Here is a 16236-nt window from a genome sequence, read left to right on the forward strand (position 1 = left end):
TCGCTGCAGCGGTAGCCCGCCGGACAGTAGCCCGCCGGCCACTGCACATGCACAGATGTGTGCGCGGTGCAGTGGCCTTACATTTCATTGCAATCTTCTGCATCATGTTCATTCCTTTTCCAACAGCACTGCATGGACCCACGGTCTGCAGCCGAAGCACGGCAGATGCGACGAGTGAATGGTGTGGCCTTTACTCAAGCGTCAGTACTCCTCTCTGCCCTGGACAATACAAGTTACCCTTGCTAAGGTAGCCGCGACTGGGACTGTGTAGTTTATGTATGTATAATGCCTGTTTTGTTACATATCATTTGCAACAATTCGGAAATCAGTTATGCTAACTTTGTCTCTACCTAAGTGCTGTTTCTCACCTTGTGTATTTTTATTTTTCTGTATTGTGCACATCGCCTAATGTGTGTCAAGTATTTTCAATGCATCCGTCTACACCTGTTGCACCTCTTGTGTTTTATATGCAGCAAAATAAATTCATTTCACAAAGCACTTGGCGTCTTTTCTGCAATACTGTTTTGCAAACGCTGTGGCGCAGCTGCGTTGATGACCAGTTTAGAGCTCTAGGAATCTATTTTTCCTGTTATGCATGCTGAAAATAAATAGAAACACTAGCAGACCTTTTAAAACAAAAATGCACCAAAAGGGCAGGGAAGGGCGCAGCGCATGGCTAGCATTCAAATCGCGCGCCTTTCAGCAAGACCGAAAGTAGTTTCCGCCGGCCGCTTGGTGCACTACAGTCAAATGGGCCTCTGGGCCCTATGGGAGTGTCCGCTCTTTACCAATCTCTTTCTCTATGCAGATATGGCTCAGACCAAAGCGTTTTTTATCCGCGTTATGGGTGCGTCGTCGGCCCCGGTTCAACGTTCATCGTTGCGTGCTGCGTACAGAGTGGGTTATCTGTAACAAACAGTATTTCATTCTGGTTGTGGTAGAGCTTTACAGCAAGGCGAAGACTGTCTGTGCTCGATGAGAAACTGATTGCCGCTGCATGTGCGCATTTCCGGACGATGGGACAATGCTGCGTCACAGCTCGGCGGCTCGGCTCGGCCTCCCAGGCACGTCGCAAAAGTGGTGGCTTGTTTTACGGATACACGTCTGCATGAGCGGCGTATCGCTGCATGTTTTAATTGAACGGTGCAGGCGAAATTTCATTGCCCACAAGACGCGTGCCGCATTGATCTAAGCCTTCCGTTCCGCTCCCTTTGCTGCGTGTTTTGCTTACTGCGTCGTATTACCGCACCAACGTTCGCTGAACGTGCTTTAGCTGTTATTACAGTGATATTCCTATTGTTAATGGGATGCTTAGCATGTTAAATGCTTAAGTTGTAAATTTGTAACCTCACATTGACTCCTTTTAGTGGCAAATGAATCGCGAGTAAAATATGGGAATCATGAACAGGGCGAGATTTATTGGAGCGAAGCTATATCTAGATATTTTCACTTCTCAGACGCATTAACTTCTAAATACTATCAATCCCAATTTGAATTTGCTTACCTAAGCTCTTACAGGTTGGCGTTCTAGCGCTAGCGTTAGTTATTCCGTTCGTAAATTTGTTGTTCTTTGACGCTTATATGTACTTTGTTTGTTAGCAAGATCTTTCACCCTTTTATAATCTCACCGCGTCTCGTTTGGAGACCTACGCTCAGGAAATTTTGTTATCACGAGGATTTCATGAAGACCGTGACGAATGAGCGGTGGTCGTTCTCCTACACTTAAAGATTTCATTGTCGTGAAGCGTCAATGTAAGTAATCGTGAATTAATAAAGCCTGGCTTTCTGTGCAGCGCAGCTTCACTCATTTATGCCCTTAGTGAAGTGCCTCAAGCCATGTGGTTAAATCCATGTGCTTGCCGAATTCACTTGAAGGCCCTTGTTCACAAACGTGCCAGAAGAAATAAGCCCCAGAATGCGTTTACATGACACGCGACGAAAGACCAGGCTAACGACGACGGAGGCAGAACGATGCTATGATAAGGTGGTTAAAGATGCCGTAACATTTCAGTTAACGTAAAACTTGACAGTAGAAATCCATGTCAAGTAAAGTTGGCTGAACAGTTACGGTGTCCATTTTTCTGCCTTATCCGAGCATCATTCTGCCTCCGTCGTTGTTGGCCTTGTTTTTCGTTCATAAGTAAAAAGACAAATTTCCCGCCAAAAGTACGTTACTGTGACGTCACAAGCAACGTCACGTGTTTGTTGTGCCTCACAGTTCGCAGGGGGCACTGGGAAACTAAAGCCTCGCTCAGAGTCGACACGCAGGCTTCTATGGGAGTTACGCTACCATTTGTTCTTCTACCATGTCCTTCCCAGTATGCCATTATTTTCATCACATTGAGTAATCGAGCGTAAGTGTTCTCCAAACCACCATCAGTAACTTTGTTTCCACTCCAAAATCATTCGTATTTGTCATCCAGGCAACAAGGATAGCTCCGGTTGAAATCAATTTTCACGGCTACGTCATTTTGACGTACCCGCTAAAAGTGCTTGCCTCAACTGATGGTTTCGCGCCACAAGTTTGAAGCCCGTGACTCTTTTCAGAGCCAATCAGAAAGACAATATGGCGCCGCCAGGGGAAGGCGAATATCGAGGATCGGGCCCCGGACAAAGTGCATACCTTGCAAAGTGTAGCTAGTTCCCCAAACTCACTTTGCGCTGAGTGTCATTAAAGTTCATCGTGTGACACGATGCGAATGACACTAAAGGCGAGTGCACTCGTTGAAAGGGACACTAAACTTGCTCGTCTGACCGGGGTTGGCACGGTAGGTCAACGCCGCTTGCGGCGGGTCTTGGTCGCGCTGCACTCTCGACTGAGTTTGATACTTTTACATGCAGGCAGCAGTCTGGCACACGTGAGCACAGCAGTGTCTTTGTGTCCTGCTGGTGTCCTGCTGATTTTGTTGACGGTCATTGCTGCATTGTTTGATGTGAGAGCCGTTAGTAAATTTATTGCCTTGACGACAGCGATCCTCGGGTTACTTAAAATACAACTGCTATGACTGTCATCTAGCTGCGATAAATGCTTCGGCCCCGTTTGCTACCAATGCAGTCGCAAGCGCTCTCACTCTAATGTTTACTTGGCACTAGTCGGTTTTACACCTTTGCTTGTTCTGCCTTGTCACTGAAACATTTGTTTTCTGCAAGCGCGAACTTTTCGTGCTTATAGCGATGCCTTCTTTGTAGCCAAGGTGGCTTTGACAAGTGTTTATGTATTCGCGTTGGACGCCGTGAAAGAGAGTTGCCACTAGTAGAGAAAGTTCCGCGGCGTAATAAATCGAGCATCGTCATGGGGGCAGGCTGGTAGAGTGGCATCTCTGAGCATCTTGTTACTTCGTGCAGCCATGAGGAAGTCAGTGGAGACCACAGGATTGCTGGCAAAATAGTTTGTCAGCAATGTCTGATGGTGCGTTCTTGTTGAGGTATGCACTGTGCACCCACCGAGTATGCTCACACATTTTGTACTACATGGCTTTGGTTTGCTTAGGTGCAGTTTTAGGTTTCCAAAGTAGGTTTCAATGCATTTATATGTTCATGAAAGGAACACAAAGCTAATGTATATGCAGCACAAACTGGAATGTACATACATTTTAGACACTGTTTCTTCGTTTTCGGCTACTAACTGTAGTTTTACTGTAAGGATTGGAGGTATCAGATTTCTAGGTTTTAATGCTGTAAAGACTTTATTTGTCATCAGTAGCACTTGGGCACGAAGTATCGCACATCAGTGTTTGTCAGAATTTCATATTGTATGTTAGTCTGCTTGAGTTCCTGTAAATCAGATCTCCATAGCATGTCACAACTGGTTCTTGCATCTCTAGGCTGGCTGCAAATGCTTATACGATGCTGTGAGCATCTAAATTCTTTGTCCGCTCTCCCCTTGCATTAACCCCTTTGCGGGGAGAGGTTGAAGTGAACACGGAGCCAGTGAATAATGATTTTTACATGGAAGATGTCTTCCTGAAATCCGGCTGCCCGCAATACCGCAATTGCTTGGCATCAATCATACTAAAATGTGCTGCCAAGACCTTTCCCATAATCACACCTGCGCCCGTATTCCGAGTTTGCGTCGTTATCGAAAGTGTCGCTATCTCCTGTACCTGGAGTCATGGAAACGCTGGAATGTGATGTTGCCACCCCTTCTGGTTCTTGCCACCCCTTCTGGTTCTACCCCGCCGGGGTGGCGCAGTGGTTACGGCGCTCGACTACTGTTCCCAAGGACGCGGGATTGAATCCCGGCCTCGGCGGCCACTTTTCGATGGAGGCGAAAAGCAGAGTGCCCGTGTGCTGTGCGATGTCAGTGCACGTTAAAGAACCCCAGGTGGTCGAAATTTCCGGAGTCCTCCACTACGGCGTCTCTCATAGCCTGAGTCGCTTTGGGACGTTAAACCCTACAAACCAACCAACCAACCTTCTGGTTCTGTAGTGGCAACAGTCCCGGTTTTTCGACCAATCGGATGACTTGAGGTCAAGTGAGATAGCAACGCTTCGCTAATGCCGCAAACTCGAAATACGGGCCAAGAGGCAGTTTTGTAATCATTTCATATCCTCTTTGTTAACTCGATTACTGCTAGCACAAATGATAAGGAAGCGACATAGTGTAAAGGTTGGGCTGGTCACACACAGTGACGAGACTGAGTCAACTGTCAGACAAAACATGAGCTTTGTGTGTGGCGAAAGTGGTGGTTATGGCTTCAGCCTGTAGCTCCAGTGTTTGTAGCTTTGTCCTGCCATAGACATTAATTTTTACTCTATACTGACGGAGTTCTGCGTAATATAAAATTCAACGCTTGTCATGTCACTCCTGTAAGAGCCTAGCAAGGCTTACAGTATGCTTAAATAAAAAAAAAAAAATAAAATAAAAAAATGTGGTATAATTTCCTTAATATTTTTGTCTGCGTATATGCATTGACTTTCTTTTTGTCGCTGTTAGTGCACCAAGAGAGACTTTAAACTGAAACCACCCCTTATGTATTCCTGAGCATTAAGAGTTTGGAAACTGACCTTTGCTGCTTAGATCTCAGTCTGGCCGTTGTGTATGTTGACCAACCGAATCTGCTGCATTGCTCTATGTGATGCTCAGGAGTTTTGGGCTTGTCTTCTGACCAGCAAACTGTGGGCTGAGTTCGAGACTAGCAGTGGGATAAGATGAGTGCTTTGTAGAAGCATTCATAATGCTGCTGATAACCTCCTTATCAGTCATGTAAAATCAAGAAGCTGATTTGACTGTGTTTCAAGTGAAACCAGAGAATTTGGTATTTTTTCCAGCCCTCAGGAGGCCCTTCAGCCCAGAAGGCCTGGTTCATTTGAACCCTGGAGAATTCGGCCATGGGGCAGGCATCATAGCAACTGCAGGACATCTGGCACGAGGCAATGAGGAAACGCCAAGGGACGACTCCACACCAGCTGCCATTGACACGGGTAGAGTGGATGCATCTCGGGACCCTGGTTGACAGAACAGATCAGCACCAAGTGAGTGGAATGTTTTGCATTTTGCTTGAAGTTGGCGAGATAGCTATTGTTTCAGGCTTATGTTCCATATGCCACAGAAAGCGGGCCTTTGAAAAGCCTTGAACATCCTTCTATGTGGGAGAACTGTTTTCAGGTGCCTTGAAAGTCCGGGAGTTTTTTCTGGTCATTGAAAATTCTAATGTAATGTAGAGGAGCACTGAAAAAGAATGCTAGTGCCCTCAGAGTAACTTCTTGCACAAAAGTTCTTACTTATTGAGAACTATGCCTGGTCGCCACCTAAAGCACAGCACACAATGTTGACGCTGCCATGTGGAGATCAACAATCTGACGCTATCTTCTCACTCCTGCTGCGACCTTGAGAAAAGGCCTTAAAGTGTGACGCAAGGCACTGTGCGTGACAGGAACAAGTTCCTGGGGGGGTTTTATGGATTCCCTGGGTTTTCGCACAACGCAAGGGTGCTGTATGAAAGCTCTTTCTTTGAAGAAAGTACGTAGAAATTATAGTGTTCAGGGTTAGGGCGTAGCAGGTCGAGGGAAGGTGACGCATTGAGGCTGTTTTGCATTAACAGATGACACTGAGGCCGTCCTTCATTTGGGATGCTTGCGCTCGCTTTTAGCAGCTCAATGAGTAGCCGCTAATCCGGCAGATATGTCCTTGGAAGTTATTTGGACTTTTATTTATTTATGGCGGTATTTATGGCAGAAAGGCAGTTTCTGTCCCCGTATGAAGCCCATAAATGCTTTATGTGGTGTGTAGATGGAATATGAATAAGTTTGCTGCACTTTGCATGTATATAGGCAATGTTAGTAGACTAGGTTAGTTTTCAAACTGCCGTAGGATGCGCGGGACAGTACCGCGCACACGAGGCAGTGGCGCTGCAGTCGCAGCAGGCTCTAACTTCAGGAAGCCAAGGAAACAACGAGCAACGCAGTCAACGGAGTCCTGTAGTCATCGTGACCGCGACGTTCTGGCGAGAATTGGAGTTGCCGCTTTTGTGGTTTTCGGGGAATAATATACGCACAGTGGAGCAGGCAGGCATGCTGCTTGACCGACTGCTTGAGTAGCTATCGAACGGACAAGAGCACAGCTCAGACCAGCGTTTCATTTTCGCTCTAAGCGCGGATTGCTTCTCGACGCATGGAATAAGGCTATTCCATGGGCAGACAAGAACCTTTCAGCGAAGTCGGGAATGTGTGATCATCACTTTCAAGATCACGACATTCTGAAAACGTATGTTCATGCAATCGAAAGCAAAACTGTGGAAATTCCCCGAGGAAAGGGGAGCCTTGCCAAAAAATGCCATCCCAAAAGTTTTTCCTAATGCGTCGGGGTAGTTATAGAAGCTACCAGCAGAAAGGCGCAGGGAAAGTAGAGAAAACGATAGAGGAGTGCTCAAAGCCCAAGAAAAAATTTGCGGTGACTGCATGGACTTGAAATACCTTCATGATCAGCCGTGCATTTCGTAGCCTCAAAGCGTTGATTTGCCAAGCATAGATATATTTGTTATGAAACATTGCGATCGCTGACTATTACTCTATAGCCTAGCACGCTTAAATGCGGGGGAAAAAAAAGAGAAATAACTAAGCCAGAGGTAAGAAGCGATCGAGACGAATGCTGGATTGCCATTTTTTCGTTTTGTTATTTAGCTGTCACCCTTTCTTTTTGCTGTAGTTTAAGTTATAAGCTCTATCAAATCATGCAGCAAGGCATTTTATTGGTGCACCGTTCAAAACCTGGATCTGCGCATAATAAAAATGTGTACAAAATTCCTAGTAAGCTAGAGCTCGTCACCCTCTTTTGCTAGGGTAGGCGGCTGCAAACGTGTCCGAATAATTTTAGAGATACTCTAAGCACTATCTAATGCTCTGGCCCTGTAGTGCCGTCGCGCTGCTAGCCCCAAGATCGAAGGTTTAATTCCTGGCCGCATTTTAGGGAGCCGAAATTTAAAGGTGGCAGTTGGGTGATCGAGTTGGTTGTTTATGATGAACACTGTAGCGCTTGGAAACATGCACAACACAAAGAAGTGCATGTGTTGTCTTCTTCGTTTTGTGCGTGTTTCTGCCACTGGTGCCAAAACCCTGCTGCAATTTTCCTTCATTCATTCTCTTTTGGAGGCTGTCATAAGACACATATTTGGGGTTGGTGCAGTAGATGCTAAAGTTCATTATCATGGTGATGTTGTTTATCATGCAAGTCATTTCGCGTTGCTTTGCCTTCCACTGTTTTGCACTCTGCGATATAGCTCATGCGACATTTGGCTGCCTTTGCAGGTTTTCGAACAGGTGTATAACCTGTTCTAACATGAGTCTGTTGACTTGGACCAGTATTAACGTCTGCCTCTGAAACTAGCAGCAGATACAAGAAAACACAGGTGGTAAGGCTTCCAGTGGAATCGATAAAATAGAATTCACACATAAATTAGCAATGGCTGAAAAGTTCACAGTAAAAAGTGAGGCACAAATTATACCTCCTTCAGGCATGGTGTCCTTCAACGTTTTAACAGAGGGGGTGTGCAGTTGCAGCACAGAAATAAAGAAACAGGTTAGCTACCAGGTCTCTCACAAGAAAGTTTTCCTTAGAACTAACCTGGCCCATCTCAGGTTTGCATAGTTCTGTTTTGCACATCTGAAATGGCAAGATTCATTAGTTTCAGCAGGATTTTTCATGCCTTAAAGGGACACTAAGGACACCCAAAGATACTATGAAATTCTAATAAACTGCATTTGGTGACACTGTCGCCGCATATCCGGCAGCAAAAAATCGAATAATAGCTGAGATATGCAATAAGAAGTTGGGGTTTTTTCTTGTTCCCGCCGATCGAATTCAAACTGCTTCCTCCGACTACGTAGTCAGCGTAGAGTGACACCCACTATGACGTAGATGGAGACTTCGCGATTGCTGGCGCACAGGCAGCGGTGCGGTCTAGCACCGCCGAAATGAAAGCATGAAAACTACCACTGGCCGTAGCCCTCGTTTCGCGTTTCGCTAACAGCAGCCACCAGCCATGGATCCCGAACCCAATAACGAAGTTTTGGCGGCCACCGCTGGCCTGCACTTCAGCGACCTCAGCCCTATAGAGCATGCGATGCTTTTAAGGGTTGAGGCAGCTGGGCTAGCAGGATATCAAGACGCGATGGACGAGGCACCAGCGTTGACTGCAAGCAAAGGTACCAGTGCGGCAGCTGTAATCGCCGAAGCTCCGTCACGGCTGATGAGTACGGACTGGTACGTAGAGACATTTTGGAATTCTTCTACAGTATTCCTTGTAGCATTGATTACGCAGCCGAGCGTATCAGTGTACTGGCGAAGCGGGCTGCTGAGCTGTGTGTCAGCCAACATGGAACGCAGTGCAACATTAGCTAGCGAAAAGTGTTTTCCTCTGCCTTATACAAACCATGGTCAAGTCAAGGCCCCTCTTTGGTGTGGTCGAAATGTGCGCGGAAGTAACGTCTAAAACGTGATTTACAGTTTTGACTCATGATAATAAACCCCCGTACGCATTTACCAGCTAGGTGGATCTCCTTTATGTAGTATGTACAATAGTATAGTACGAGTGGTTAGCATGCTGTTGAAAATTCTTATTGTTCATGAGCTTACCCAACACGTTTTGTCTTTTTTTTTTTACGGGGAAAGCCTGCGTCAATAACCTTTGGCGTTGTTTTCACCATAAACTATAGCTCGGCTGTTGTTTTTAGGTGCAGTTGCGGTCATTGTCAAGTCTTTGACAATTTCAAGGAGTTCGAGTGTCTGTGGTGCCGCGAGATGGACCGTGTCGTCGCGGCTCATCCCGAAGGCTGCATCACGGAGCACCCGGAGTTCAGTCTTCTGTGCCTGAACACTGCCGTGCTCCGCGTTGCGTACTTCAAGCTGCGTGCACAGGGGGCAGACATGAACGACGATATCCACAAGTGAGGTTCAGTGTTTGATGCTGTCTTAGCCATGCCCCGAAGGTGTTACGCTGCGCCAGAGTACGGGGAAGTTGTTCGTGTCACGTGCCATAGCAGTTCACTTGGTGCTCATTTTTTGTTGTTGATTCCCAGAAGGTACCGCTACACAGCGTACCGCCAGTTTGTCCGTTGGCTTTGGCGTCGCCTGGGGAAAAGAAATCGTCTCGTCTTGCCAGCTTGTGTGGTGGCCAAGATAAGGGCATCATTTCCAACAGATGCACCAACGGAATTCCAGTATGCAGAATAATAAGAGGCAAGTAAAGTCAAATTCACGGTTTCCTGTAGTGTGCTTTAGATACTCTACTGCCAAAGGTAAGGGCAGAAAATTTTACATGGCTCTTTATCTCATCCTCGAGTTGGCAGAGGTGATATTTGCAGGTGCATTTTAACAAATTTATGCATTGTTGTGCCATAGCTTGAACTGCAACCAAATCAGTTCCTTGTTAAAGTTATGACCTTGTTATTGTTGTAATTCCTGTTGATGGGGCATTTGAGGTACTAGGCCAAGGCCTTGGTTCTGTGTGGAATGAACACTCCTTGTTTGGAGGAAGGACAAAAGAACAGAAGAAGATAGAACAAAAACAAAAGCAAGCTATCTCTAAACAGATCATTTCTGCGCCTTGTTAATATGAACGTGGAAATAAATATTTCCTTTTGGCTGTATCTTTTTGGAACACATTTACTTCCACTACATATGTGTACCTTATTGGACCAGTTATTTTCCGAGTCATTGACAATGCTGCCGCTCATTTCGCTAATCCCTTCAGCGCACACAATCATAACTGCCTTCCTTTTTCTCATGAGCCACCTTGCTATTACTTGCCATTGCTTTTCAATGTACCTTGATCACAGGTGTGTTTGCATATGCTTGTGTGTTACGATTTCCTGGTTCTGCATGGGCTGCTTTCGTGTCATTTTTATTCATATTTGTGACGTGAAAGGGTACTCATTTTCACAGTGAATTCTGTGAACTTCTCATAACGGTGCTATCTGCTTCGAATGCTCTAGAACTTGTGCCCACTTTTACTGCGGTGACTTCACCATGAATGGGTACTGAATAAGTGATCATACCACAGCTCCCTTTGCTGACCTCTCATGAATGCAGCAACGGCCATCTACTTGATTCTGGTTACATTGACGTTGCTGCTTAACTTGGAGCATGCGCATAGGTATGCGCAGGGTTCCGCATCAGGGGGAGCAACGTTTCACTGCAATCTCCCCCCCACTCTTGTTTTCCTACAAAGTTCCTATGGCCATAACGCAGTGCAAAGATGAGGATTTGTTACCAAACATTTATTTGGACGTGATATAATTGAACCATAAAAAGAATAACGTGCACTTAAAGTTCAAACAAGCTTCGTCATGGTTACAGAATCGAAAAGTACACGACGATGCACTCTCACAGTGGTTCTTCAAGTCCTCGATCGATTTTCTGCTGGTAAAGACGGTAAATGAGCATTTCTTATAGTGCAACATCATGGGTCCTCAGCCAACAGTATCATAAAAAAAACAAACAAATCCTGCATGGAAAGAAACTTACACATTCATAACTGACACTCCTGCAGTGTAAAGGTATGGTACAGACTTGGCACCCTCCTGCCTCCACTGTGCATACACCTATAAGCATGCGGCATCTGGCCTCAATAACGCTGTTCTTTTTCTCAGGTATGTTCATCTGCGGCTGCGTCTCAGTACCTATAGTGTCTACCTCGACTGTTCTTGGCACAGCCATCTGGCTGACATCACATGTTTTAGGGCTTGCGTTCCATTCCTCTATGTTTGTAGCGCCTTCATCATGTATACCAGCCAGGCGGAGCTCATGGTGGTTTGAATCAATTGCAGGGGTGGAAGTGCGGCTTCATTTGCTCCATTGTGCTACAACTTTCTTTTACTGCTCCATTCTGCTACAGAATGCAATGTTGCTCCAAAACTGCTCTAATCCGGCTGCCTTGATGTTTTGCCTTCAAGTCTAGCAGAACAGTTTTCCTTCACATTGGGCCATTAGTGATATTGCCTACAAAAAATGCGATCCACTGCAATGAGATTAGGAAACTGAGAAATGCAGCAAGGCAGTGGCAATGTATGAGCTCAGTGTACACACTATAGGTGCTGTCATAATCAAAATGATGGCAGCATACCAGTGGCAGAAATATCGTGCATATTGTGCAGGTCCTAATACATATAAAATTTTCGCCAGCTGGAAAATTATGGAACAGAATAAAGATTTGTTCACAAGTATATTTAAATGAGCCACAAGCTCATTTAAATTGTGAAAATATACTTGATGCACATGACAAATCACCTTTTGAATCACTAGTAGGTAGAGAAGCGAAACCAGTGGGTGAAACAGATACCACGAACTACCATGAGGTGTTAGGAAATCTGCCTGGCTACAAAGCATGACATGCATTATTCTAATGGTTCTGCTGTGAAAGCAAGTAGATATTTCACCTTGCATCCTCTTTCTTACTAACAAGCATGTCAAGCCTACAAAAGCTATACGTGAAGTGTTATGCGGGTGATGTCTTGAAAATGCTTATCACTAGAAATGATCTCAAAAGTGTTGGAAAGCCATACAAAGCCTGTCACCAATGTGTTGAAATTGAAGTAGCCCCATCGCTGCTCAAACGAAAAAAGAGGCAAACTCCAAACTAGTGGCAGTTCTTGAGCACGTCAAAGTGGGAGGCCCCACTTTCGAATTTGTCAAGTCAAAATAATTAAAAGTATAAAAGCAAGCACTGTGTTCATGGCGGTTCCAAATTTTGCTCATTTCATCTGATATACATTTTTCGGCTATTTGTGCTGTGCCATTAGAGATATGTGCATAGTCAACAAAGCATTGAACATTGAATAAAAAGGAATAGCATTGGATTTGTTTGTATGTCAGGAAAAGAAAATTGCAGTTAAAGGTATCTGACGAAACATGCTCCAAAACTCTCATTTTATTGCACCAAAGCAGCTCCAAAATTGCTTTATTATTGCTCCCGGAGCTACTCCAAAATGCCGAAGCCTGCTTCCACTCCTACTATTGTGTTTTTGCTCTTGCTACTCCTTTTGCAGCACTCCTACAAAATTTTGCTTTAATCATGTTCTTAATTAGTGACTTCCTGGGCTCCTGTGCGTCTGCCTTTCTTATCAGTATAAAAATCCACCATCTTTTCATTTTGCTCATATGTACGAAATCCTCGATGTCCTTTTTACATGTGTGATTCTCCATTTCCTCTGCTTTTTCTGCTCATTAGACACTCATTTTTCTCAGCTTTTTTATGTTCGACATGTTCTTGCTCATCTCTTTCACCTGTTCCGAGTTTTAAATGCTCTTGCTCCTAAGTCATTGAACTTTCTCAGCTTGTTCAAGTTCATGGTCACCCTCACAGACCCGTGTCCCCTGCTGCTTTAAAGGGACTCCTACCTAATAAGCGCACACTTTCAGCAAGCACTTATCTATCTGCCTTTGATGTGTACTCGTTATGGGCGCTCCCTTGTAGAAAGCATCTCTCCGAACTGTTTGTCCAACCCCTCCTACATGATGCGATGGAACATTGCTTTGTTTTGGTTTCGAGTGGTCCCTCCGCATAGAGCCTATACACTGGTTTGAAGCCTCAGGAATCGCAGTTGCTTGAATTGTAATACTGTGTACTCTTTATTTTGCTGCCTCATTTCCAAATTTTTGCTGACATGCTAACAGGAGGTTGATCCTGATAGTCCTGACCACAGGACTTTTTGTAGTGCTCCTCTTATGCACTTGCATATGTGTGACATCAAGAGACAATGAAAATAAAATTGTTTTAGTATAATTCCTTTGAAAATCAGAAAATATAAACAAACTTTCTGCATGCATGAAATTACATTTTTTTTTAGACAGTGACAACCGAATTCAACCGAATTTGTTTTACCTATTTAAGGTGGCCAGCCCTCTTTGGAAGCCAATAGCTTTGGTAAAACGATATATAACTGCACAAGTCATTGTTTTATATAGAGGAGTGATGTAGCCTCTCTCTACCTATCTCATGCAGCCAAAAAAGGGAAAGTGGAGAATGCTGATATACTGTGGTAGTGCAAAATAAGCTGGATAAAGAGGTCCTTTCCCATAGCTTAGTAAATCTTGAGCACTCATCCATTGCACGGGCATCGGCAGGATTTTCTCGTGTGTGTGAGGGGTGGGGGGCAATCAAGGTTAAAATAAACATTCCAGACAGTTTCCTGTCACTGATGTCAGTGGCAAAATAAGGAAGTGAGAATGAAGGAGGCAGCTTGGAAACGGGGGGGGGGGGGGGGGGGGGGGGGCAAGGGTAGTTTTCTTCTCCACTTGCCTGCTGATATTCATGCAAACAAGCAAAAAGGCTTTGAACAGTAGCATTCATTAGAGGTTGGGGCTGACAAAAGAGAAAAAATGAGCCTTAGGTTGCGCTGCTTGCATTCGAGAGGCTATGGCAATGTATGTTAAAGCATTTTCATGAGTATTCTCTTACATGGATATTAGGGAAATATAATTTAAAGCCCAGTAAAAATGCCTAATTGCCTGCTTAAATTGTTCGAAAAGGAACTAAAGGCTATTTTCTTGTTGCTATAAGCATGTTGTTAAATAAGGAATACACTATGGCACAGCCTTATGGTAGTACCTACACACAGGCACCACATTGCTTACATGACATTTTGTATCAAATGAACCAGCTTCAAAATCTCTTGTGCATGCCCAGTGTTCACTGTGTTAATGCCTGGCAGAGATGCAGTATTTATCTCATGGCTTGATAGCTGACCCATCAGTTAGTATTTGCCTTTAGTTAGAAAATGAGTAGCAAGTGGACTAATGAGCACATTAATGACATTGCAAGCAATACACCCTTCAGCGATTCAAGTTATCTTATTTTCCATTGCTGTAAATTTGATAATGAGAACAATGTAAAAAATGAATATAATACACTGTTGTTAAGTGTCATAAAATTCAAAGGCTCATTTAGAAATTCTAAGGTGTGCTGGCCCATAAAAACACAATGACTAGTACTTCAAGAATTGTGCATATGATCTTACTTTGCATTTCTTTTATGGTATTTATTTGTGTATGTGGTGATAAAACGACAGACAGAATTTAGAAAACAAAAAGAGGCTAACTTTTCGCATTCAGTACAACTTGCAGGCTGGGTAGAGCATACAGTAAGGGAATTGCACGCTAATAATACACACAAAATAGCGATAACTTGCAGGGGAAATAAAAATATGCACTATAAGGAATGTGCATAATAGCTCAGTATGAAAGGCAGTTGCCTGTTTGCACAAAAATATGCTTTTATTCGTCACTTATTTGTTAGTCTGTTGGCTCTTGTTTATTGCACATTAAGAGGATTTCTGTTTTGCATGCAGGGGCAGGTTTCTTAGTCATTTATTGTAATGATTAAACTTTGTTCACTTTCACGTTGAGCGACCCTGTACATTATTTTGCAATACTAACAAGAATAGGTTGCCATGGAGCAACAAACAAAGAGCCATTCTTGAGAATTGATAAAAGCTTCCATGAATGGCCTTCCTTTACAAGCCATTTGCGTTGCTACCCGAGATTCATCATTTTGCAGAAAACATATATATGATGTGTCTCCTGAGTAAAGAGTTGCACTCGGGCATCAGCAGCACGCCACACTCAAGCATGCTGAGCCTAAGGAACATGGGAGGAGATGAGACATCCTATGGAACACTCACTATGATATGTAGCTCACACATGGTCCATAGATCAACGTGCAAGCGAGTGAGCCTTACAAAAATTTGAAAAAACTGGATTACCAGAGGACTTCACATACTATGACCAGACCTACTTAGAGACGGGTATTGCCTGACAAATTTAGCCTGAGGAGCTTCAGCCAAAAGTCCTAATTTGTAGCGATATATATAGTCAGTTCTCACATTGTCAGTCAGTATTGTGGAAACTACATTCTTGTGGCTAGCCCAAGAATGTAGAATGTAGCCCAAGAACATCATTTCCCACCTCAAGCACTGTATTAAGTGATTTCGAATTGGGGTTCTGATGCAATCAAATCAGTAAGGTTAACCAGCCTACTACTACACTTACAATGCATAGTTTGTATTCCTATGAGGGTAAAAAAATAATTTCTTATGCTCTTTCATAACATAAACAATGTTGATAAATTTGTCCCGACAAAAACACTGGAAAAGGCACTGTAGAGTTCAAACAGCAGCAGCGAAAAATGTGCAGTAAAACAACACAAAAGAATTACATCATATCCTGGGTATAATTATATACAGCACATACCTCTATATGTTATTTACTGTTTCCATAGTGAGGCCAAATTTAACACAAATGCACCAATAATTACCTTTTTGGTGCCACTTTGTGTTAGTTCTGAAAGGAGCAAACCTTTTAGTGCAGATCGTTTCATACTTTAGCCCCTGTGTACCTGAAGTGCCATTGTGCGTAGTGATTATTCAGAATGCCTTCATTCTAAGGTCAACAATAGAGGCCTTTTTCCTCCAGAGATCACAGTCAAGTTGAAAGCGATGATGGCTTTGAGATGTTGTGGTCCATGTCCGACCCTTTTCCCACAGCTACTTGAAGCACAGTAGCCTCATCATGTCTTCGCAAAATGTCTTTTGTGGGCTTCTACCAGGTCTGCCCTGGTTGGTCTGTCCTGCACACTTTTTGAATATGTAGATCCCACTCTTGGTTGAGTGTGTTTCATGACTTCTTTGAAGCTAGGAAGCAGGGAACACCGCTCCATGACCTTCGTGTGCAGATCCTGTGCATACCCTGCAATTGACAGATGTTAATCATTTAGTGACTGATTTTCACTTTTTTTCCCACAG

General features: G+C 44.1%; 2 protein-coding genes across 2 annotated transcripts in view; both read left to right on the plus strand.

The window, feature by feature from the left end:
- LOC146194602 (uncharacterized) overlaps positions 1-5456 on the plus strand; it is a 31204-nt gene extending 25748 nt beyond the window's left edge. Inside the window, exon 7 of the mRNA XM_084596596.1 lies at positions 5272-5456. Coding sequence (XP_084452722.1) covers positions 5272-5456 — 185 coding nt within the window. The remainder of the gene's footprint in view (positions 1-5271) is intronic.
- The window catches only part of LOC146194603 (uncharacterized), a 43147-nt gene continuing 29496 nt past the window's right edge, over positions 2586-16236 (plus strand). Inside the window, exons 1-5 of the mRNA XM_084597464.1 lie at positions 2586-2768; positions 5272-5475; positions 7747-8701; positions 9172-9384; positions 9517-9676. Of these exons, the coding sequence (XP_084453590.1) occupies positions 8481-8701; positions 9172-9384; positions 9517-9670 (588 nt within the window). The 5' untranslated portion in view covers positions 2586-2768; positions 5272-5475; positions 7747-8480 and the 3' untranslated portion in view covers positions 9671-9676. The remainder of the gene's footprint in view (positions 2769-5271; positions 5476-7746; positions 8702-9171; positions 9385-9516; positions 9677-16236) is intronic.

This window comes from Amblyomma maculatum, chromosome 3 (genome assembly GCF_055883805.1).
Source record: "Amblyomma maculatum isolate TAMU_Amacu chromosome 3, ASM5588380v1, whole genome shotgun sequence".
Classification (NCBI taxonomy): domain Eukaryota; kingdom Metazoa; phylum Arthropoda; class Arachnida; order Ixodida; family Ixodidae; genus Amblyomma; species Amblyomma maculatum.